This window comes from Aulostomus chinensis, chromosome 12, assembly GCF_037954235.1.
Source record: "Aulostomus chinensis isolate RoL2024-O1b breed Wild chromosome 12, RoL_Achi_v1.0, whole genome shotgun sequence".
In the NCBI taxonomy this organism is placed as follows: Eukaryota; Metazoa; Chordata; class Actinopteri; order Syngnathiformes; family Aulostomidae; genus Aulostomus; species Aulostomus chinensis.
Genome location: NC_141331.1, coordinates 10,474,732 through 10,498,402, shown reverse-complemented (window position 1 = coordinate 10,498,402; position 23,671 = coordinate 10,474,732). Strand labels below are relative to the sequence as shown.

The following is a 23,671-nucleotide window of genomic DNA, read 5'->3' as shown; positions in this document are numbered from 1 at the left end:
ACATGTAAGAAAATATTGACTCAATGTGTAACATCTAAAGGCCATTTTTGGAAGACAATATAATCTTATTTTAAGAAATGAATGTTGCTACATTCACAGATTACTTTGCACAAAGAGTCAGAGTTCATAATGCTAATAAGTAAAATTATGTGTTAATCCAGTCAGGAATCCAAAGATTGCCCATCGAGAAAGAAGAAAATATAACTTGTGGCGACGATATGTGACTTTTAAAATTACCTTGTGGCCACTAGTTGACCAAATTGTCATGTGCCTTGAGTTTCCCCTCAGGGACAAATAAAGGGATTCACTTGAAGTTGTGCGAACAAGTTGTATCTCATGGCCTAAAATTTGTCCAATTTGGGGAACAGGCAGTGGGGAAACAATATCTTATGATAGAGGAATAAAAAAAACAGCAGTGGAAACAAGTTACCTATTCAGTTTGTGGCCACAAATTCATAAAATTGTGGGGAAAAGTTACATTATGTAGCTTGAAATGTATTAAGTTGTGGGAACAAGTTAAATCAGTGAGTCCAAGATGTATCAGAGTTTTGGAAGAACTTGTGACCCTGTGTGTCTTGTGATCCCCATCACTCCGGCGCTGCAAAGCGAAATGTGATATTTTCTTAAAAACGTGTTTATCTTACCGAGATATATCTTTTTAAGTGATTCAGTCTCTGATAAGCGGTTATGAGATTTATTTGATTTAAGTTTAAATGTACTGGCAGGTTTTGTTTTGTTTTTGTGGTATAATGTCCGTGTTCTCCCTCCGGTTGTGTTTTTCTCATTTGATCAAAACAAGTCTGATGCCTTCGGCCCGCTGACCCCTGTGGTGCGTTCCTCATCCTAAATCGGCCCTCTGATTGTCCTCATGAGACACGTCTCCTGCTTGAAAGAACACAGGACTCAGACTGAGGCTTAGCCCATTGAGACTGGTGGTGATAGAGGCTGGGAACAGGTGCTGGGGGGTGGGGGGGGGGCAAGGTCTCATGCTTTACTGATTCCTGACACAGTACATTCAAATTGTTAAGAATGCAAAAAAAAGAAAAGAAAAGAAAAGGGGCTGTTTGAGGGGAATAAAAGGCTTAAACATCCTCTTTCCCTTTCAAAAGAGCAGGCCTAAGTTTCTCAAGAAGAAAAAGGGGTGACGGGAAATTAGGTGTGTGAGATCTGCACATGAAGGTCCGCCACAATCATCACATGATGTTGATTTCCGCTTTGACACATTTTGCTTTCAGCTGCTCTGTGGTGGGGGGGGGGGGGGGGGGGGGGGGCAGGGCCACACGATCACTGAAGAGTTGCTGCAGCAGCACAGGACGGTGCTGTGAGGACAACTCTACCATGCAGTCCACCATGAATGTCAATGAACAGAGCAGCCAGGACAAATACATCCTGGACAATACTCAGAGGAAGAAAAGCTCTCTGTGGTACAGGCGTTCACTGAGGGGAATCAGTGCTCGACACCGGCAGAGCACAGACTCCCCACCCAGGGGTAGCAAGGTGAGAGAATTACTAAGTGTAATATATACATGTATGCATTTGTATGTATGTATAAACACTCACACTTCAGCAGTTTTCATCTGATTTATTGTCACAAATATCTGATCAATATCAACATTGTGTATTGAGCAGCAGTTCCAGCAAGTACACAGTAGCAGGACCTTGCAGCCTTCAATTCTAATCTTTTAATGTTATGTAACACCACATTTTCTCAGGCTTTTATCATTGCCTGAGAGATTTACAGCTCAAAGCATATTGTTGTGAGAAGGAACTTGCATCTCTTATTTTGCAGCCAAAACAAACTCCCTCCAACTCTCTGGTTGATTACTCCGACCCACAGAGGTAAATTTATCTGATGTATCTGCCTTTTCGTCTGCATAAGTGTCACATTCATGCCCATGACATGCAAATGGATAAATAATCATTTCAATCCATGCATCATGCACTTCTGTTACACAGGACTACAGTTGTACTTGAGAAGCAAGACAATGAAACATTTGGGTTTGAAATTCAGGTACGCCTTATCGCCATTTAGATGAATGCTTTTTTAATCTTATCTCAAGAGTTTAAATGTGTTTTTTTTGTAACAAAGGTGTGTCTCTGTTGCAGACTTATGGCTTGCAGCTGAGGAGCAACTCTGCAGTTGAGATGTACACATTTGTGCGCAGGGTGGAGGAGGAGAGCGCTGCTGAGAGTGCAGGCTTGGCTGCAGGTGAAACACCCACATCATCACCACAAACACACACACACACACACACACACACACACACACACACACACACACACACTGACAAAACTGCTATACAACTAGTGTTGATGGATATGGAAATATATCCCCCTCCCACACATGTAAACCCTCTCAGCCACAAACTCTGCTGCAGGTATAAAATACAATTCATTAATTTTATTTGCCTCCTCCCGCATCACAGGAGATGTTATTGTCACTATCAACGGAGCCAGCATTGAGGGGTCTTCTCATCAGCGCGTTCTCCATCTGATAAGAGAATCAACCAACCATTTAAAGTAAGAACGGAGGACTTATTAGTTGCTATGAAGTAGCTCAACAGGCGATAAACTCCACAATAAGTCAGAGTATTTTTGGATGAATGTGTTTGTCTTATTTCAGGATGGAGACTGTGTGTGGGAGTGTGGTGAAGTGGATTGAACTGGAGAAGAGGATGAACCTGCTCAAGGTACGTCTCTAAACCATGTTTGTCGTCGTTGTTTCAAGCTTCCAAAAAAACAGTAAAAGTAAAACAACTTTTGAGGAAATTAGCTTTATTTTGTGGCCATCTTCTCCAGGGCTAGAAAAGAAGATGGATGATTGAAGATAGTTGAGAGCAACTGACTGCTAGTTGGCTTAGCACAAGAAGTGGTCGTGGATGGGCAGGATAGCATACCGCCCTCTTTGGACAAAAGAGAATTTCTTTACTACCATTCATTGCGCTAAGCTAACTAGCACCGGGAAGAGGAGGGTTTCTATCTTCCTGTCTGGCTCTGGAGAGGAAGGCAAATGAGCATATTTCTCACCCCAAAAATGGTGTGTTCCTTTAAAACTAAACCACACAACCTTTCTGGTATTAATGAATGGCAACTTCTCTTGCACTACAGCAACATGGTGTGATTTGAAAGGGAACATAAACTATGTCTGTTTTTTTTCTTGTTCAGCAATCTCTGAGTGAGAAACTGAAGGAGCTGCAAGCCCTGACAATACAGGAACAACGCCTGACGAGAGGTGAGATCAGCTGTCAGACCACAGCACTTCCTTTCCTGCGTTATCATTTCATTGAAGCTGCCAAGGAAATTGAGGCGTAAACTTGAGAAAAATAAGATGGAGTTCCCCTGAAAAATAAACCACTGCTGACGAGTTTCCTGCTGAAAACTTTTACTGATCCTGCTTTACGTTTCCAGGTAACTTGAACGTCAGCAGCCTCCACGTCTCCATGGATTCTTCAGAAGCTCTGAATTCTCCTAAAGGCCACTTTGGCCGTCGTTTTTCTAGTGACAGCAGCTACAGGAGCGTGATGACTGATGACAGTGACCAGGCCAGTGTGTTTGGAGATCTGAGTTCACCCAGCCCCTGCAGCGCGGTCAGCACCGCCGAGGACGACTGCTTCTTTAGAGATTTTCCCTCACGGGTCAGCTTCAGGTCCTCATCCAGCTCCAGCCATCATCATCATCATCATCATCCAGCCCTCGAACGCTCCAGCAGCTCCAGCTTGACAGGCAGCAGCAGCTCTCTTTCCCCTAGCTGGGAAGAAACAAGGATATCTTCTTTGTTTGGTACCCTACCCAGGAAAACCAGGAAAGCGAATACTAGAAAAAACATCTTCAAGTACATTCCTGGCCTCCAGCGATCAGTGGAAGAGGAGGAGAAGGGGGCAAACACTTAAAGTTCCGCTTATTCTCAACATGTCAATAAAGTTTCTTCACTTGAAAATGGTTAAGCAATTTTTTTTGCTATAATGTGACATACTTGCAATGTCACTGTTTATGGACTTGGAGACACACAAGCATTATGAACTCTCTTTTTGAACAAGTGCTTGAATATGCGCTGAGCGTAATAACTGTAATGTCAAGATTATGTATCCTGCCAGCTTGAATAATAAAAAACTCTTCTCCTGTACGCAATGACAGCATTCTGTGATACAGCAGCTATAATTGCAACTTTAGTTTTACACTGTGACAATTATGAAAAATGTCAGACAATCACATAAACCAGGTTAAGTACTAAAAACCAACAAACCAAAGAGAGATAGCTGCTTAGCACAAAACAGGATGTGGGTATGGGAGGTACTACTGAACTTGTTTCACCTCACTCTAAAATAATCTTCAGCATGTGTGACAGATATTATCAGCGTTCAGATATACTGTAACCATGTCTTGTCAACTGGAATGTGGTGTAATTTGTATATTTTACTTTCAGTGAAGAAAAAAAATGCGACTTTTTTGACGCTACAATTCATCTGTCTGCACGCTTAACAATAAAATTTGGAATTTTGTAAATGAACCACTGCGTTCTTCAGATACCACATAATAATACATTTGTTCGAGAGTTATGAGTCAAAACCTGACATTTGTTGGAGACTTACTTATAAACAAACACTTTTTTTTTCTCAAAGCATGGGATGAGAAATGCACATATTTCCGGGAGCGTTTACCTTGTGGTTTCCTGTCTCTGCTAAAGACAGACAGAGGGAAAAAAAAGAAAAGAAAAAAAGAGTGTAATGGTTTGCAAAAAAAAAAAAAATCTCATGCACTTCATTTTTGAAAAAAAAAATCACATGATTTCTTGTTTGGGCAATTAAAAATAAAACCCCAAAAACCCAATTTAAAATAAAGTTTCAGAAAAGCACTGTGACTGTAAGTGTTTAGAATACTCCAACCTTACATCAGCACGTCTGCTGCATAACTTCTGATCTTAGATCTGTTTTTTTTTAGCTTGCTTTAAATTCAAGGTATAAAAATACGTAATTCTGTGCATCCATGTAAACCTATAGGAGAATGTTAATCCAGACTAAAAACACCAGCGTGGAAAGATTAATGAATCAGTACAATCGCTCCATATGCAGAGATGCCAGAGTTACAAAGAAGCTTTGTTGGGCCTACAACAAAACCTCTGTTCTTCTGTGGTTCCACACGCTCACAGAATTACATGGTACAAACAGAAGCCAGCATACTCGACCTCGCAGACTGGAACGCAGGATGGATTCTCTCCTTACTGTTTAGAACTATTTTTCTCTTGTGCAGCAGCCAGAGAAACAACAATGCCGTGCTTGAGGCTGTGTAACTTTTGAATCATCTGAATTTTTTTTTTTTTTTTTGATAGAACCAAACAGATGCAGATGGAGGAGAGCCCAATGTTTACACAGACAGTGAAACACACGGAAGAAGTCGACGCGGCGGCTTCCCAGGTGCTGGACATCATTGGTGGGATGACCCTAGAAGCTCGACAGACCCCTGAGATGAAAGATGTGTGGTCAGTAGAGGAGGGGGATGACTCAGTGTTCTACAGCGATGAAGAGGACATGAAAGCAAACAAGTCACGTGATTTAGGTGGTTGCAGACGTCTTGTTAACAGTGAGGCGGATGATGACCCTCGGACTGGAGCAGAGGAAGATTGCAAGACAGCGGCAACTGCAGGTGCATGGGTAGACACTGAATTACCTCCACTTACAGATGTGCCAACGCAGTCTGAGCAGAGTAAATCAGCAGTGGAAGGTAAGAGAAGTTATACAGCAAGTTATAGTCAGATTGTGAGGAAGAATTTTAAAATGTTTATTTTTCAGAGAATCTAGCAGCTGAAGCCTCTGATGTGTCTCATGAGGAGACTGACACAAGGCTGAGTGGGACGCCGGCAGACCCTCGGCAGATGTCTGGTGTCGAACACCAACAGCAAAAGGAGGACCTCCATGTTCCTGCAGGAACCCCTCGAGACCCCGGCCCAGGCTACTCCACTCTACCTCTGCCGAAGAAATCCAGCCCAGATCTCCAGGAATCCTTCGACCACCTGACCACCTCCAAATACAGCACCGTGTCCTACCGGAAGATCCGCAAGGGAAACACACGCCAGAAGATCGAGGAATTCGAGTGCATGATCATGAATTTGTAACAACTTCTCCAGGAAAATAAACTGATGGACGTGACGAATAATTCAAGATTAATATTAAAGGACACTAATTGCACTTCTGTGCTTTCAGATCTAAAGTTCAAGTTAACCGCTACTGTTCTATGCTTTTTGACAAGTTAACATAGACTAATAGGATTTCGCTGTGAAAAACACTGTTTGGAGATGAATGTCTAATAGTTTCTGACATCCACTCACTCGTTCATGCAATGTCAAGTTATGTAAAACAGGTATTTGAGCAGCAGATTTAAATAAATAAGCAGCTCAGGGTGTTTTAATCCCACCAGCTATAACTAAGATGCTGGTTGGTATTAGAGCTTTTGTATCTAAACAGATGAAGTGAAACTTGTGTATCAAGTGATATCTAAATAAGGTATCATATTTAATAACTGATGGATGAAAAAAAAAATGCAATAAAAGAGTAAAATGTTTCAAGTCTTTAGTCGTTTTAATTCTATCGTCAAAGAAAATGCTTTTCAATCATTTTTGGAGTGTAAAACAAGGTCAGCCTATCTTGACTGGTTGTTTTGGAGCAACGTTTCCCTCTAGTGACAAAGGGAAATTCATACCAAGAATTTCCACAGCAAAACCTCCACCTAAATAGGGCAGCATTTAAAAACCACAGAAAAAGAGCACCAGGTAGAAAAAAACAAAACAAAACAAAAAAAACACTCTCTCCAAAAATCAACACAAATCATAGATTTGAAATTACATGCACACATCTTACACATTATTCAGCCCCAGCAAAGACAAAGAAATGATTCTATACAAATATTTAAATGTTAAATCAAGGCACTCATGTTTATCTTTGGTTGTGAAATTATATTTTGTCTCATGCACATGTGCGGTCTTGGATAGAGAAATGTTTCGAAATTGTGCAACCTCCAGTCCAAACCTTCAGAAGGCTCTGGCACTACTGCAGTGTAAACTCCAGGTCATGTGACACTGAGACATAAAAGAAAATCATTGCACAAGCCCACACCTCCTGCCTCCATTCAAACTGGACCACAGGCTGTACTGTAGTTTCTTCGGCATGTTTATGGATCTCGTTCCAGTCTCTTCACTGAGAGTGGTAGTGTGTGAACTGCCATTTTTGGAAGATATTGCTGGGTTCACAGTGGCTGAGGCGGAGACTGTCACCCTGAGGCCCAGCTTCCAGGCACATGTGGTGGGAGCCAAACTCAGCCATCAGGTGCTCGGTCTAGACAAGATTAAAAAATTTAAAAAAAGTTTTGGGGATATCGCACCAGTTTGCTATCTAGTTGGATGTTAGTTTCCTCCAAAACACACAGAAGTATTTCTAAATTAAACCATTATTTCTAGGGTTTTACGCAACAATCATTCCATATTGTGGAAGTGTATTCTATCATCAATTCTATCCCAGAATCTGCAGTACCTAGAGGACAAAATCTGCCAAACTCAAAAATTATACAAAGAATTAAGTGAAATTAAATTCACATAATATTAAAAAAACAAATGCAAAATTAAAATTAAAAAAAATTAATGCATTATTAATTGATTGGGTTTGATTCTGTATTCCAATCTCCTGCTATTTTACTTTACTTAATTTATCATTCATTCTTTGCGTATACTTTTTAAACATTTACCATTTCCCCCAAGGTATTTATTCGTGTATATTCAATGAATTCATTAAAAAAAAAAAAAAATTTGATGCATTTATTATTTCACTTCGCATTTTCCTTCTCTTTACTTCAATAAACTTCTAAATACATTTTGTTTTAATTTACATTTCTCCACACATTACTGTATCAATGAGTCGTCAATCAGTCTTGGGTCAACTTTTATTTATAGGATGATCACAGGTCATGGTCATTCTAAATTATTTTCACAATAATGTCAATACCAAGAGTTATCATTTTATGTTTTAGTGAATTTCATTGCATATCTAATATATATATATTTACCTCTCGAGCCCTCTATCAATTTATTTTTGATTTTGACAGTTCCAGTCCTCCGTGAGTGAGAACCTCCGGGGGTTCAGGCCTCCCTGGCACTGCTACTGACAATCGATTTGATCTCACAGCAACATTTAGATTGCAAGTGAGTCTGCTGTTGGAAAAGTAACAACAGACCAACGCTGATGTCTTTTAGAAACCTGGAATTTCTAAAATGACAGAGCGGTGAAAGAAAGAAAAACAAATATGGTAGAGAAAGCAAATGGCACACCCAAAGTCAACTTACCAGTGCTGCGTTGGAGGATTTGTGGAGCCAGCGGACTCCAGGCTTGGCCTTGTCACACAACTGCAAAGTGAAGGCGCTGTCTTTGGCGTGGCGTGCAACACAAAGGTCCTGCTGGCGTACTTGATTCATCCAGGTATAATTAAAGTGCTGACTCTGTGGTGTCAGAGAGAAATGGAGAACAGTGACCAACCTTGGAAAAACACTCCACCTAAACTCAAGAATCCTAGCAGACCACATTTAGGGAATATTCAGGTCAATTATACGTAACATGTTAATATTTTTCCCAGAATCTCCAAACCAAACCAACCTGCTTGCTGAGATCACAGATCTCGAAGGCCAGCGACCCTCTGAGCAGAGCCAGACATTTCCTCAAGCCTCGATTGAAAACCTGCAAAAAAACAAAAAAAGGGAATGAAGAGGTGAAACAAGTTTAAGAGATGAAACAACAGCAACACAAACATTTGCTCACTCATTTGACTCAGTCGACCTTTTCACACACACAGCATCAGACATTATGTGCGTCGACTATTTGCGAAACCGAGGATGTTTTTCAGGTCCTTCCTTTCTTCAGACATGACCCAGGACCTGATATTTACAGCAAACCTGTCTACTTACATGATATTTGTCATCTGATGCAAATGAAGGGAGAGAGAGAGAGAGAGAGCAGAGGTGAGCTAAAATGACGTCTGGTTGTGCTCTTTTCGCCGACTGCATTAGCGTTTGATTCTAACTTTTAAACTGCTGTCATCAGGGGGACAAACAGCTACAGCTTAATTTTCCAAGAAAAACTGTCCCTTGAGCAGGAGGATCGCCAGCACCAGTGATTCTGAAGTGCTTTACTTTGAAATTTCCAAATATTGAGGTATACAGGAGACTCTGGTTTGTGGTATAGTTTGAAACTACCACATCACCAAGCCTGCATTTAAAGAATACACTGAATTTTCCCTTTTTTTTATTAAAAAGGTCACTTATTACTTTTATCAATCACATACTTAATATATACAGAGATTAAAATCTTTGCCCAAATATGCAAATTACTTCAAATATAAAACCTGAACGTGTAAAATATCAGGTAAGTAGAAATAGGACACGCTTGCTTAGAGCATTCATTGTCTGTAGAAACTCATACTTTTTGATTGGACTCGATTCAAAAAATAGTTTTGTGGTTAGGGTTATGGTGATTTTCAACATACGGTTTTCTAAAGCGGTTCAGACTTCTCATTCCCAAACCAGGTTCATGTGACAGAAGCAGCCCCTCCTTAGGAACCAGCTTCTCATTTGATCTAGGCTTGTTGTAGTGTCAGTGAAACATTTGGCACCAATAGATTTGACTTTTTGTCACAACATGGTACAGGTACGACGAAAAACAATGCAGCAGTGTTGTAAATCCTTATAGAATACCATATAAACATAAAACATGTACAGCAAGCGCAAGATGTAGGCCAGTGCATGAACAGTATTAAACTTAATGCTAAAAGCTGTTAATAAGTATGGTGCTTTCACATGTTACACCATCATCAAATCGCAGAGCGCTACTTCAGACGTGTGCTGTGTCAGCATGTAAAGTCTCGCCGGACTGCTGTTGGGACTTTTACATGACGGGACTTTGGTGAAATATTCAGACATAAAACTGGACCGTTAACAGCAGATGTAATGGATGGAAACCATAAAAAACTAATTAGGGGAAACGTAAATATGGTTTAAGAGAAGAGAATATACGACCAAGCATCCAGTAACTTACCAGGCCCTCTGCTTTGACCAGGGGAGCCTTCATCTCCGGATAAACGTTCTCCAGGTACCACCTGAAGCTCTTACACTTGAGCCGCTTCCTCAGCTCGATCTGCTCTGTGAGATTCCCGATGTCGATCACTTTCTTATCCAGCAGGTGGTGGTAGCCGTGGCCGTAGAACAAGTCCTTGTACTCATCAAGCCAGACCTCAGCCACCCTCGCCAGGTTACGCTCCACCGTCTTCTGCCTGTCCTTCGGGAATTTGTACGGGTTCTGTCCTCGGAAAATGTGTCCCACTCGAGAGCAAGGGATGATCTCGATTTCCCCTCCGCACATCCAGATCTGGTAAAGTGACAGCACGCAGAATTATTTTAGAACATGTCATCATATGAAACAAATTCTAGACTTCAAAACAAGTATTTGTGCATGAAATAGATCAGTGATGAACCTTGAATGAAATCTCCATGTTTTCTCCACCCCACACATCCAGGCCGGGATCATATGCCCCCAGTTCATAGAAGTATTTCTTGTCGATGGAGAAAAGCCCGCCAGCCATAACTGGACATCTTCAGAATGAAAAAAACAAAACAACAAAAACAAAAACCCAAACAAACATAAAAACCTGGATGTTTTGCAATGAAGCCAACTTATGAATGCATAATGACCATGTTTTGGTACCTGATGGGATCTGAGATGGTCATGTTATTCTTCTTGATATACTCCTCTGGCAGAGCGCTCCAACCGAACACCAGAGGCCACCTGAAAATACCTCGCTGGAAGTTATCGACCAGCATATAACTGCAGAGAGAGAAGCAGAGGCTCAGGAGCTCCATCCCATGTCACAGTGACAACACCACCCGGACACTACTGGAGTCACCTCATGTCTTTATCATTGATGACTTCGATAACGGGGCAGGGCACCTTCTTACGATCCAGGTAGACTCTCTCTAGGAGAGGCTCCAGCCAGCCCACGTTACACTCTACATGGGAGTCGAGGAAGGTCAGAACCTCACCTGTGAGGAGAGCAAACATCCTGCTGCAGTTAAACAAATAGCCACATATTTTATCATATCAACACAGCTGCAGCCCCGTGTATCAGAGTTGTTTGACAGACTGCTGTTTGTTTAAGTATGTAAACATAAGAGTACGCGATGATAAAACCGGTACATGTTTGACAGTAGCAAAATAATGTGTGGTGCAGCTCAGTCCGAGCTGTTACTGATGCCGTGTTTTCATCTTATTTTTAGAACTGCATTCCTCACAAATGTAGGTGCAAAAAACGTGACAGATAATCAAAATTGAATAACAGATTTTTTTTGTGCCTGTGTAACTTTATTTATCCAAGTCCATATCTGAATTAAGAAACTGGATCTGGGACAGAAAAACCCCAAAGTATTACTAAATCAGAAAGAGCAGATTACACCGTTAATCTTTCTGTCTTAACCGGCTGGGCGAACGCGTTCTGACTGAATTGGATTTCAAACCTGCAGGTACATTTTGTACACTTGTGTTAATACTTAAGAGAACTTGTTTATTATTGCAAACTAGAGTTGCATACTTTCCTCTTATCAGGTTGGCTCATTTGCAAGTGCCTGAGCTGGAAAAAATATATATCACACAGATGATAAGAAAAGAGCCAGCAGTTTGAACAACAGCAGGATGTCCGATAAATGTGCTCCTTGTCCTGAGATTGTCTTACTTTTACAGGTTTGGCCTGCACTTGAGCTTCTGTCATCAGGCTGTGTGTGTGTGTGTGTGTGTGTGTGTGAGGTCTACACTTCCACAGGGGGAAATGTCATCTATTATATCTATGTCACACATATTCATATGTCATACACACTTCATTTACCTTTGGCGACAGCGGCTCCGGCCAGCCTGGCTCTGATCAGACCCTGACGCTCCTTCAGACGAACGACTCGCACTTTGGGGAACTGGGACATGTAGTCATCCAGCTGCTTCTTTAGATAGTCTGCCGAGGTGAAGGTGAGTTCTTAACTTGGTTATTATTGAACAACGGTGAACTTCTCAAATGAAACCTAGATAAACTACCAGTTATGACTGTGTTGTATGTAGTACCATGAGATGTTGACAGGCCCTGTTATCACCTCTCTGGTCAAGTCTTGGATCAAAAATTGTGTTTTTCCCTGTCAGATACTGTTATATGTTATATCTCTCTCCCCGCCAACATACCGACAAAATTAAATGCACCAGCGTTTTGTAGGTACCGCTTCGGCCAGCAGAGGGCGTAGCTGTTCCATAGACACTACAGGGTTGCCCTGGTTTAGACAAACTTTATCAAGATGCCAGTCGATGTGTTCTCTTTTTTGGACTGGCCACTGATGACACGTCAAGATTTTTAGCACGTTTACCTTTACTGCTGAAATCATCCACCAGAATGATTTCTTTGAGGAGATGTGGTGGAGACCGGTTGAGGACGCTGTGCACGGAGCGGAGAAGTGTTGACCACACTTCATCTACAAAGCAGAAAATCACGCTGGTGGAAGGCAAGTCATCATGGACCAGATTCTGTGCACACCTGAAAAACAAGTAGTAACGTCAAATTCAGTTTAGCAATCACAGCGATTTGAAGAGGTAACGAGCAGAGAGGAGGCTCACATCTCAGGCCTGGTGTCAGGAATGGCGCGGTCCACCGGGATCTGGTCACTCAGGTAGACGTTGAAATGCCCTTCATCCCACCTCTTCTTCACCTCGGCTTCTTTATTGCTGGCAACAATCACTGCCTGGCCGAACTGGCCCACTGCACTGGCATCTCGGGGAGCTAGAGTGGCGTCGAGAGAGAGCACTCGGTGGACACCTGGTTTTCTAACGGCAGAGGAATTTTGCTTTGAGACCTCTTTAGCTGGGAGCTTGATTGTAGGTTTCGGGGGTGGCTGCTTCTTCACTTCAGTCACACCACTCTTGGCAATCTTCCTGATTTCCTCCTCCTCCTTCTTCTGCTCCTTTCTGATCTCTTTTCCTTTGACATCCTTGTTTGGGAGTGTTGTTTTAACAGGGTGCGCCTCCACAGCTTTTGCGCTGCTCTTCGCTTCATCCTCCACTTTTACATTTGTCTTTGGACCCTTTTTATCCATGACATTTTGTGCTGCATCTCCAGGTTTCAGGGGCGTTTTCTCCAGTTTGTTTCCCTGAACACCAGGTGGCACTTGGGTTATATTTAAGAGTGATGACTTTGCAGAACCATCTTTAACTGTATTTTTTTCCAGTTTTGGTCCATTCAAATCCAACTGCACAACTTCTTTAGCAGGAACAATCTGCTTTACCTTGTCGTTTTGTTTGAAAACTACAGATTTAGTAGGGTTTTTCTTGGGGATATTATCACCTTGGGGTACAGAGCTCACTTTTTTCACCCCCACTACCTGTTTTCTACCTCCTTGTCTGTACACTTTATCTAGTTTGATGCCTGCACTGACTGGCCCTTTGCCCGCAGGTGTTCCAGACAAGTCCACCCACTGCACCGGGTGTTTGAACCTACTTTTTACCAGCTCTGTCACCCTGGACTGCTGTTTCAAACTCTCCTTGTCTCTTATCACATGCTCCCTCAACAGCTGGCTGTTCACATCGCTTATGGATATTCGTAGAGCAGCCATGTCAAAGAGCAGCCAAATGACAGACGCAATAAAGACAAACGCCAGAACCCTCCCACTGCCCCGCAAATATCTCCGAACTTTCATCATTCTCCGAGGTTTTTTTTTTATATTTTAATTTTTTAAAGAATAAAATGTCAATATATCATGCTGAATGGGGAACTTGCAGTCTTTGGGGAGGATAGCTGCCTGCGTGGCATGCTACAAATATAAGCAGAAGTGAGAAACACGGCGGAGACCCTCCGAACCCGCCCAGCTACATTATCTTAACGTACCGTGTCGCTACCGTCATCTCCGCACACCGAGAGACGGAACCGTCGTCTCACCGGATTCACCAAAGTCCTCAAGCTTTCATCGCTACAATTCCGCACAACTTTGACTGAGACACATGAGTGAGACGTAACCACCGACTTCCACTTTCAGCCTGCTGTGATTGGGTGGTAAGATAGGAATGTGTCGGCCTACTTTACGCGGAGCTAATTAGCAAGCTAGCAGCTGGACAACTGTACCGGAAGACGGGGGGGGGGGGCTTTCACAATAAAACCTTTATAGTGTGTGGACTGGTGGAATTTAAACTTTTTTTTCCACTTATTTTTACTCAATTTCTGTAGTACAGTCAGTGGTGGAAGAAGTCCCTGACCTTAGGTAAAAGAAAAATACCAAGATAGAATATTACAAGTAAACATCTCCATTCAAAAACATAGAGAACTATCTGAGATTGAGTTTACTACCATATCAAAAGTAATGGTACACATTCTATGTGATATTTGTGTATTCTAGTGCTTGAGAGGGTCCAATCCTGGAACCACTGACCTCTATGTGAAGGGGGCGTGTGTTCCAGTTGCGCTGCACTGGTTATTTCCCTCTGAAGTTTGAAGATTTAGAATGAGAAATGACGTCATCTTTTTGGGGTTTTACCTGCTCTGTACAAAATCTTTCTCTTCACAATGTCTAGTAATTGGGTAAAAAATACTTAGCAATGTTCGACCACAGAGTACAATGTTTAGGATTTTGAGCTTTACTTGAGTATATGCATTGTAAAGGGATTTTGAAGGGAGTATTGTACTTTTTATATCATCATCATATATCACCACAATTTGTGGGATTAAGTTCAAAAACAAAAGCAAACATTGATTGTACTATAGCTGGCCTGGGCAGCATGGCTAAACCACAACACACATAATAACATGACAATAAAGTAGTTGCAATACCAACGCTTCCATAACCTCACACCATGAAATATAGCACATGAATAAAAATAACACCAACACCATAGATCTCCATATAACCACACTGAGATATGTGTGTTTGGATGACATGAAAAAATAAATACATTTAAAACAAATTCCTCTGAAATGCCGCATTAAGACACCAGGACCTTGAGGAACACCCAATGCTGTGATTTGGTTTCAAAAATTTTGAAATTTTATTCAAATCTAGTTATTTATTTTTAGAGCACAACCTTAAGGTGCTGGGAAAAAAAACTTAAAAATATGAAAGTGCTTGAATTTGACTTAAAACATTTACAGGAGCCCCGAGTGTAGAATACATCCTTGCTTTATATATCTATAATGATCAATCTATGAAATGCAGTGCAATGTTGAATAATCAGTATAAAATAATGAACATAAGAATACTTCAATACACTTAATGTAAATATAAACATTTGATTTGGGGATAATCTAACTAAAGTTTCCATTATATGGATTTCGGTGCAGATTTGTATTTGTATTTCACAAAGTTGTCCAGCAGAGGGTGCTGTTGTCCGCACCCTAGTGGTTCCGCCCTCACCCAGGGTTGTGTGATCGGCCAGAATCTGTTGGTTTTGGTCACCCTGTTAACGAGCGATCAAGTGTTGTTGCATTCAATCCCCATTTACTTAATGTCATATTTACTTCAGGTTTTATCAGGACAAACCTACCTGCTGTAAAGTTAAACTATACACAAGTAAAGAATTTAAAGTACTGGTATTCAGTAACTGCTGAAGATATACTTTTCTAAAATCATCTTTGCTACGATCTATATATCATCTTTTTTTTTTTTTTTTAACTCTGAAGAGGAATGTAAAACTGGAACAAACGAAACCCTGAAGGAGAAACGAAGTGCAGCCAAAATTTAAATTTCTTAGGGTGAATATGAATATGAATGAATATGAATCACATGAATTGCACTCTTCCAGAGATTTTAACAGTACAGTCGGAAACTCCGTTCATAATGAAGTCGTCTGACGTCATCAATGACCTCTGACTCCGCCCATTATCGTCCCTGTCCTATCTCGCGTGCTGTTAGTAAAAAGGGGAGCAGTTGTTATCACATTTATTTTAACATCTTTTTTTGAATATTTTGATTTTGAATTTTGTGTGGAGTCCGCCAATAGTTTGCTGTTGTCAAACTCAGTTATTGTAGTTTGGGTGAGTGTTTGTCCTTCGAAAACACCTGACATTAGCACGCCAGTTAGCATCACAGTAAAACAGCAGGCTAACACACGGTTTAACCTTTTCACTCCCACTGTATCATTACCTAAACAATTATAGTGATAGCTAGACTGCGAAAATGTGAACAAATCAAAGTTATTATTATAATTATCGATAATGCTATCAGTCAAACGGATATTATCACGAGTGTATTGTCAATAACTGTTTCAGTTATTATAGTAATTGTCAACACCTGTAAAATTATTTATTTAAAAATTAGTTAATCAAATGAACATTCCACTGATTCATAATTTATATGTTTTTTTGACGTACCAAATGAGTCACTGCCAACAAATCTGAGACAGATTTGTCATAGACACATTTTTGCAGCCGTGTTTGTCAAATATTATTCTCACACAAGCAACAGTTATTTTTAGCGTTGGTCGATGAATCTGCTAGTTTGTTTTTTATTGTTGCACTTGATTACTGATTATAAAAGCTCCAAAAGTAGTCAGTATTATGTCAATCACAGAGTGTAAGTTAGTGTTGAATTGTGAGCAGTTGTGTTCTCCACCAAACCCGAAGATATTCAGTGAAACTGGAAGTACAGTAAGTCTCAGAGTGGAAACAGTCTTACACTAATGGAGCCTTTTGCTTATCATTTTCACGGTTATCTAAGTTCTACTTTAAGCAGCTAAATACACACAGAGAACAGTGGATTCCTCCATGACCAATATTCTAAAACATCCCTAAATCTCACACACGTGTTCAGACCCACGTGTACAGCGACATTAGTAAAACCTGTGTTACTGCAGCCATTAGCTAGTGATTAGTGAAGGCGAGGACAAGGTTTCCTCTTCATCAACAGGCCTCTCCTGGGACTACCATGGGCTCCATCCAGCCTATTAACGGCCCCCAACATGAGGAGGGAGGGGAGTGGTTCCTCCCATGGTAGCTGCCCTTAACTGCACTACACACGCTTTCATTAGTGTGTTATGCTAAATGATTTGCCTCAGGATAGCCCCCGAGCCCTGCAATGCATGTGTTAGCTTATATGTTTCATCCACTGGGCAATTTATTCATTTATTCTCCCATTTCTACATGCACACTCATGATGGCATCATTTGGTAAATTTGTGTTTTCCCTGAACTGAATGGGCACACGGTTGGGAAGGACACTAGTAGTACAGGGGTGGCCCAAGTCGATCACTTGTGTGTCATTACACAAGAGCTCATTCATGCCGATGTTATCCTGCAGCAACATAATATGCATCTATATTTGTTTGTATGTCTCATGCACACATGCATGACAGGACTAAATCACAGCAAATTGAACTATTTTTGCTTTTGATTTGTTTGTTACTTGAAGCAAGCACTTGCAAGAGTTGATTGTATACCACAATACATAAAAGGAAAATTTGGTTGGAAATGTTTTGAAGAAAGTAAGCAGCAGATCAATGAGTAGTCAATGTGGAGGTTAGCCGATGCTTTACGATGAGATTGAGTGCTGGACCAGATCGTATTGTCCATGATTTATTGTTGCAAATCCTACCTATGACGTTAATTTTTCATATTATCATGCATACCTGGAGTGTCTAAACATTATTTGGGCTTTTAAGAGAAGTATTTTGACTACAGTTCTATGAGTTAATGCTGAGATTAGATCATGAATCTTGTTTGCATTTCCCTGGAATTTTGAATCGTGAGTCAAATATTTATATTAAGTTTTAAGCCCATTTATTTGTTGTTGTTTAGTATTAGGGCTGCACATTTAACTGTGATGCCAGCCACAGTTGTAGTACTGTAGTACAGTATTTATTATTATTATTATTACATTACATTATTACTGTAGTACAGTACTATATAAATATTGCAGGGGTGGCTTTATCTCTTTGATCTAGCAAAATTTTGTTTATTGAATTTGGTAAACATTTTTTGAAACAGTACTACGCAATTATTGCAGTAGGAGTTTTCCACCAAATCATGCAGCTCTGTTAGTAGTTGAGGACGGTCATAATTCAGTGTAATTTTTCCATCTGTATCTGATGTGACTTGAGAAGAAAAGATCATGAAGCGACATATCTGTACTGCAGAAGTGGAGTAAAATACCGTAACACAGTTTTAAATCCGCCTCTACGCAGGGTTAGATTAGAACTGATCCTTTTGACTCATTGACCTCAACGCGATGGAGTTAATTTAGAAACGAGTGCGAAAAAGATGGAGAGAAAAGAATGTGGTGTTGCGTCACCCTGACAACAAAGCCATCTCAGCAAAAAAAATAAAATAAATGTGTTTGATACTCGACTGCTACATTAAGTCATGGCATTTCCTGTAAAACAGATAATACAAAACTGAGGCAACTGTTTCACCGACACTGGAATGTGTAAAGGGAGCTAAATGTACTTGTATGTTATCTTTAGAACACATTAATTAAACCCGGAATTAAATTTACAACAGTTGTTCTGTGTAATTTACATTGGGGTCATGTTTTGCTAATATGGCGCTTGTTGAAATAGACAGCCAGCAACAATATGGCTAATTCTGACCCACTGACATTTTCTGCTCCAAATTATGCATATTGTGTGAATTAAATTAATTAGAGAATTCATTAAGATATATGGCTGGTGGAAATGAGTATAATATTTAGTTATGTGATGTCATTTTCTCACATTGTTGAAGCTAATTTGTTTCATAACACTTCCTGCGGTAGTTTTCACCCTAACTATGATGTATGTAATTTGTTAGCCGTTTAATTAATTATGATTAGAATTACTGAATGTACAGCTTGACAGATGGTTCCCATCAGTGAGACCTTTGCACAATTAACTTCTAATCAATTACATCCCATTTCTTCTGTTTGCTACATCTAGAAGTTTCCGAGGAAAATACATCCGGCTATATGCAGTGTATGAATGCTTTATTCTGAATACTTAAATGAGTAATTATCTACAATTTAGCCAGTGACACAAGCCAGATAAACAACTTTCTGTGCCTCATGACACACCGGCAAGGTAGCGTGGACTGATATATCAATGAGTTTATCAGATTATAAATGTTTCCTCTGATAAATGAAAACATTAGAAAACATTTGCAGCAACTTTGATTATGACCTTTAATTGACTTCTTTTTCAATTCATGCAAATAATAGATGAATTCAAGGGTTTAATGCAAATTTATTCGACAGCCCAACGTTTCGGTGGCCATCAGGAACCATTGAGATGCACTGTCGATGTACTTGATTTTGTCCACAAGATGGCGCTTTAGTTCTGTTCATGTTTTTCATCCAGCTGGAGGATAATTTGCAATATGACCTAATATTGTCAGCAATTCTCATAAAGCAAAGAAAAACAGAAGAAAATGAAGCATATAAAGGAAGGACATTGAGGTTTTGTTTAATGAGAAAAAGTTTTCTATTATGATAAGAATCATTTTTGATAAAAAAAAATTTGACTTCTAAATTACAGGTTTTCTGGCAGTTTGGAGGCTTATATCGTCTCTATATTCTCATTCCATTCATTTTTCCTCAGGTTTTGAAAAACCAGTCACCACAGAGCAAAGTAAATCATCACATCCTCTCCAGTGTGCAGGTGAAGAGTTCTCCATTACGCTATCTCAGGTACGACAAGGAGGATTTACTATCAATAGGACATAATTCAGTTTATCCTTGTTTTTAAAGAACAAAATGCAGTAACTAGAAAAACGCCTCTGTTTAAGAAGTCCGCAGCCTTTAATCAATTTTTTTTCCAGGTGACATGAAGGTGATACTAATTTAGCTCCCACTGGACATGACTTAATGTCTGACATAAAAAATAACTACATAATTTGTCTCGATCCAGAAGGCTGACTTGGCATGGACAGCAGCAGTCCTAAATGTCACCCTGTAATGAGTTCTGGCCAAAGGTACACAGTTAGGACAGTGCCCGCTGGCACCTGGGATGCCCACTGGCTAGCTCTTTACCCCACAGCCATTTGGACAACCCCGGTTTTCTTTGTGAACACGATCGTACACCATTTGCATCCAAAACAAAACAAAAACTGAAAAAAAAAAAAAGTTGCAGTATTGTGAAGTTTTATTGCACCCTGAGAATGGAGTTACAGAGAACCCGATACACCAGGGGATCTTTAGCTTAACTCCACTAAAATAAAGCAGAAATAATGAGTAGCAACAGGGTGATACATTACACAAGCATGCAGGTGTTTGATGAATCAGGAGAGAATACGTGTGGGTGAGGGCTGTAGACTTCTATGACCCCTGACTTATAAGTTGCCGGATGCATCAATGCTTGATGAAAGCAGGGAGACTTGCAGTTGCAGAGGAACTTGACTCCTTTTGTCTGGCTGGTATGAGACCTATTGGCAACACGCTGGGTTTATTATCTTAGAAAGGCACAGGAGATGAGGGAACATTGTATCTAAATTAACTTTTTCTATTTCCTGGTGAATGAAATCAATTCCATCCTTTTATGCTACTTTTCATCTGCCTTTTGTCTTGTTGCAGAATCTTTCCTCTTTTTCCCTCATTCATCTGTTTGCCCTTTCCTTGATCTGATAGCATTAAACATATAATTAAGTCATAAAGGAGGGGACTGATGAGTGTAGCAGATGGTAATTGCGTCCTACATTTGAATGAAATGATATGCATTGCTACAATTTACAGCCTTCGCCTCATATTTTATTCAGCAACCTTTTATCTCTTTTCCTGCAGAATTATTCTGCAATAAATTTAGACATCTTATCAATACCTCGAGTGATAGTGGCAGAAACATGGGGAAAAAAAATGAGACTCTGTGGTTTTATGCTGTTAAAAGTAATTCTCCATAATAAAGGAGCTATCAGAGCTAGCTCTGTCACTGTAGTGGATACCCCTGGTTCTAGTTAGGCTGCCTTTGGTTGGTGGACAAGCTGTCACTTTCCTGTTAAGTCTGAAGAAATGTGAAAAGACAGGCGGAGATGGTTTTAGTCCAGTTCAGCTGATGTCTGTGACCTCACATCAGGAAAATAAAACAAACAGAATGACTTGCAAAGTGAGCTGCAACTTTGTTAAAGAGAGATTCACTGACTCAACACAGTATATTCCAACCTGATCACACTTTACTGCAGCCACTCAAACTGCTAGACGTGTGGTAGGTGGATGTGCATTCATTTCTGCCACGATACACAAGACAAATGTTTTTTTTTTCTTAAAAAGAATAGGAAAATCTAAAGAGGGCCGCAGCTTACACATAGTTAGCAGTTTATTGCTTTTCTGTTAATTTACCAAGTAAGGCTGCAACTGACGTCTGTCACCACCATCGATTAACCTGCATCGATGAATTATAGATCTATAAAATGTCAAGAAACTTTAAAAAAAATTCACATGAAATTCTCCCACAGCCCCATCAGCTGGTGTGTTACATTCTTTTATTTTGTCCATCCAACACTCCCAAACTCAAAGACTCTTAATTTTCAGTCATAAATAACAAAAAAAAAGGACTGAAACAATCGATCTCCTGTCGACATTGTTGGGAAGTAATTTTATTTTGATGTACAAAGAATGAATAGTTGCAGCTGAGGTGTTTTCTACTATATTCCTATGCAATACCGAAGTGAGATTCCAACACAAGTTTCAAACATTTTGTCAAAAGAGCCACAAAATACAGTTGATTAACGGGATATAACAGAGTGCCATAGGATGATGTAATTTTGTAGTCCAGACGTTAGTATCACCACGGTTTCCCTCAACCAAAAGCAAAGAATTTCTATCACTGTCAGAAATAATTGTGAATCTATGAGTCTTATAGGTTTTGTTTAACAGGGAGATCTTAATAAATGAACACAACTTGAATGATTTCTGAAGGTTAAATGCGAACTACTTCAAACTACACCATGTGCGCGCTTCTTCTGTTTTTGGCATGACGATGTCTCGTCCGGTAGTCTTGTTTGCAGTCACCATTTTTAAGACGTAATACTTAAGAATTCACGAGTGTGCTGTTGTACTGATGTGTTTTGTGCCGTAGAACACAACATTAAAATAATTCAAGCGAGTGTTGATCTCAGATCTTAATTGAAGCATTTAACTGTAACACCAGTCAAAAATCCTCCTGACTCAAACACAAAGGAACCAGATGCCCAGCTAAACACTCATTTCTGAGTTTCCCTACTCACTCCTGTGTCCCCCTGTAACCCTCGGGAAGGGCTGGGTTTATTTAGCATCAAACAGAAGAGAAGAAGACATTGGAGTTATACTGACTGTTGGTCTGAATCACAGCTGCACAGAGGACAACTTGATGTTGCCGCCACAATTGCTTCATAACCAGTTACATTTCAGTCAGGACATTAGCACATTAGCTTCAGCACTTTTGTATCCAGCTGTTAGACGCAGTCTGCCTTCTTAGGAGCATTTGCGCCTACGTCCTTTTGAAAACTTTACTCCTGTAATAGCAGTCAGCGGTGCCAGGAGGAGCTTTTTGTTCCATTTACATGCTTTCCTCTCACACGTCCCTGGTGAAGTGCTGGACTCCACTGATATTTGAGAACTGGTAACTGGGGCGATATAGGTTTAATTCTCATGTTCCCCCCCGACCTGCCAAGTACAGGCGCTGGGTGCCAGCTGGAAAGCTTTCATGTGTAGGCAAGAGAGATTGGGGAGGGAGGAGGTATTAATAGGGGGAGCAGAGAGGAGGGCAAGTATACGGCACATACACAAGTGTCTCTAGACCTTGAAGGTGCTACAGGAGTGCTTTCCACTTCTCGACACCCCAGACACTTAGTGTTTAGTCATGATACAGGTCCATTACCTTTAAGTCCAAGTACTTATGTTTAGTCGCCTGTATTTACAGCTCCCCATAGCTTGAAAGGAATCTACCCAGGGTGACCCAGCTCTATTTATTGACGCCTCCTGAGTTTCCACTTGCCGGTAATAGACTGGAAAACACAGATAATGTGTTTGATCGATCAACGTGAACAAATTTCATTTGTTGGGATCAATAACAGTTTACAGTTGACAGAGCCCAAAGAACTACATTTATTTGAGCTTTCTTGATTGAAGCTGTCTTTGCAAGGCAGCGATGTGAGGCACTCCACACCGGGCCCATGTGGAAGACATGGGCTCTGCTGTTATTGCCAGCAATCTGTATTTAAAACTAATATCAGTGTGTGCTGCGTGGCTCGGGGCAAAAGGCGCCAAACCAATCTGATATACAGCGTGTGTTCCTTTTACGGTTCCTTGTGATGTGAATTAGAATGTGAAAAATAACAATTCCCTTACAATTTTCAGTGGTATCCATTTTTTCATTTGAGGGTGTAATGATTTGATTTTTTTTTTTCCAGCAGCATGATTTCTATTATGTTTTCACTGGGCTGAAAACATAATAGAAAAGTGATGTGGAACCAAAGGGGGAAAAAACGAGGAAATTAACTGACGTGCAGAGGAAAGACGTTTCCATGGCTCAACCTTTTGCAGTTTTCTTCATGTTTCTGCTTTTCATGATCATGCTCTGTGGAACGCCCTGAAGACATGAAAGCCCTGGCTCTGTGTCATACAGTTCCAGGCCAGGCCGCTACCTTCTGCACACACAGACAAAACAGCATGAGATGGGGAGTCCACACAGATAAACATT

The 23,671-nt window shown here is 40.5% G+C and overlaps 3 protein-coding genes and 1 long non-coding RNA gene across 7 annotated transcripts in view; 3 read left to right on the top strand and 1 right to left on the bottom strand.

Moving 5' to 3' along the window:
- The first annotated feature begins 1,293 nt into the window (after nt 1-1,293).
- Nucleotides 1,294-4,458, top strand: cytip (cytohesin 1 interacting protein). Its single transcript, XM_086220048.1, has 8 exons — nt 1,294-1,497; nt 1,790-1,839; nt 1,957-2,011; nt 2,107-2,209; nt 2,427-2,520; nt 2,624-2,690; nt 3,166-3,232; nt 3,409-4,458. The coding sequence occupies exons 1-8, from the start codon at nt 1,339-1,341 to the stop codon at nt 3,888-3,890; spliced, it is 1,077 nt and encodes a 358-aa protein (XP_086076174.1). The 5' UTR covers nt 1,294-1,338; the 3' UTR covers nt 3,891-4,458.
- Nucleotides 4,459-5,137: 679 nt separating this feature from the next.
- Nucleotides 5,138-6,542, top strand: LOC147251986 (uncharacterized). 2 transcript variants are annotated; one of them, XM_086220050.1, is made up of 2 exons: nt 5,138-5,640; nt 5,787-6,542. In XM_086220050.1, exons 1-2 carry the CDS (start codon nt 5,337-5,339, stop codon nt 6,107-6,109), a joined length of 627 nt encoding a protein of 208 aa, XP_086076176.1. In that variant the 5' UTR covers nt 5,138-5,336; the 3' UTR covers nt 6,110-6,542. The 2 variants fall into 2 exon arrangements, with proteins under 2 accessions (XP_086076176.1, XP_086076175.1); XM_086220049.1 differs by having other exon boundaries at nt 5,140-5,718.
- On the bottom strand, nt 6,385-14,166 carry galnt5 (polypeptide N-acetylgalactosaminyltransferase 5). Of its 3 annotated transcripts, none has more exons than XM_086220045.1 (10): nt 12,672-14,166; nt 12,425-12,591; nt 11,905-12,024; nt 10,933-11,068; nt 10,734-10,853; nt 10,504-10,621; nt 10,068-10,397; nt 8,634-8,714; nt 8,327-8,479; nt 6,385-7,325 (listed from the first exon to the last, which is right to left on the bottom strand). In XM_086220045.1, exons 1-10 carry the CDS (start codon nt 13,748-13,750, stop codon nt 7,185-7,187), a joined length of 2,445 nt encoding a protein of 814 aa, XP_086076171.1. In that variant the 5' UTR covers nt 13,751-14,166; the 3' UTR covers nt 6,385-7,184. The 3 variants fall into 3 exon arrangements, with proteins under 3 accessions (XP_086076171.1, XP_086076172.1, XP_086076173.1); XM_086220046.1 differs by lacking the exon at nt 6,385-7,325 and adding an exon at nt 8,059-8,194; XM_086220047.1 differs by lacking the exons at nt 6,385-7,325; nt 8,327-8,479; nt 8,634-8,714 and adding an exon at nt 8,868-8,955.
- A 1,787-nt stretch (nt 14,167-15,953) lies between these two features.
- The window catches only part of LOC147251984 (uncharacterized), a 36,029-nt gene continuing 28,311 nt past the window's right edge, over nt 15,954-23,671 (top strand). The window contains exons 1-2 of the long non-coding RNA XR_015118824.1: nt 15,954-16,071; nt 19,601-19,689. This is a non-coding gene — a long non-coding RNA (uncharacterized LOC147251984). The remainder of the gene's footprint in view (nt 16,072-19,600; nt 19,690-23,671) is intronic.

What these genes read in the sequence shown, in the direction of transcription:
- cytip (XM_086220048.1), top strand. Translation starts at nt 1,339, where the DNA reads ATGCAGTCCACCATGAATGTCAATGAACAGAGCAGCCAGGACAAATAC. An exon ending in CCCCACCCAGGGGTAGCAAG is followed by an intron (nt 1,498 to 1,789) that starts GTGAGAGAATTA and finishes CTTATTTTGCAG; the next exon opens with CCAAAACAAACTCCCTCCAA. An exon ending in AGAGGATGAACCTGCTCAAG is followed by an intron (nt 2,691 to 3,165) that starts GTACGTCTCTAA and finishes TTTCTTGTTCAG; the next exon opens with CAATCTCTGAGTGAGAAACT.
- LOC147251986 (XM_086220049.1), top strand. Translation starts at nt 5,337, where the DNA reads ATGCAGATGGAGGAGAGCCCAATGTTTACACAGACAGTGAAACACACG. An exon ending in GAGTAAATCAGCAGTGGAAG is followed by an intron (nt 5,719 to 5,786) that starts GTAAGAGAAGTT and finishes TTTATTTTTCAG; the next exon opens with AGAATCTAGCAGCTGAAGCC.
- galnt5 (XM_086220045.1), bottom strand. Translation starts at nt 13,750, where the DNA reads ATGATGAAAGTTCGGAGATATTTGCGGGGCAGTGGGAGGGTTCTGGCG. An exon ending in ATCAATGATAAAGACATGAG is followed by an intron (nt 10,854 to 10,932) that starts GTGACTCCAGTA and finishes CTCTCTCTGCAG; the next exon opens with TTATATGCTGGTCGATAACT. An exon ending in ACATGGAGATTTCATTCAAG is followed by an intron (nt 10,398 to 10,503) that starts GTTCATCACTGA and finishes TCACTTTACCAG; the next exon opens with ATCTGGATGTGCGGAGGGGA.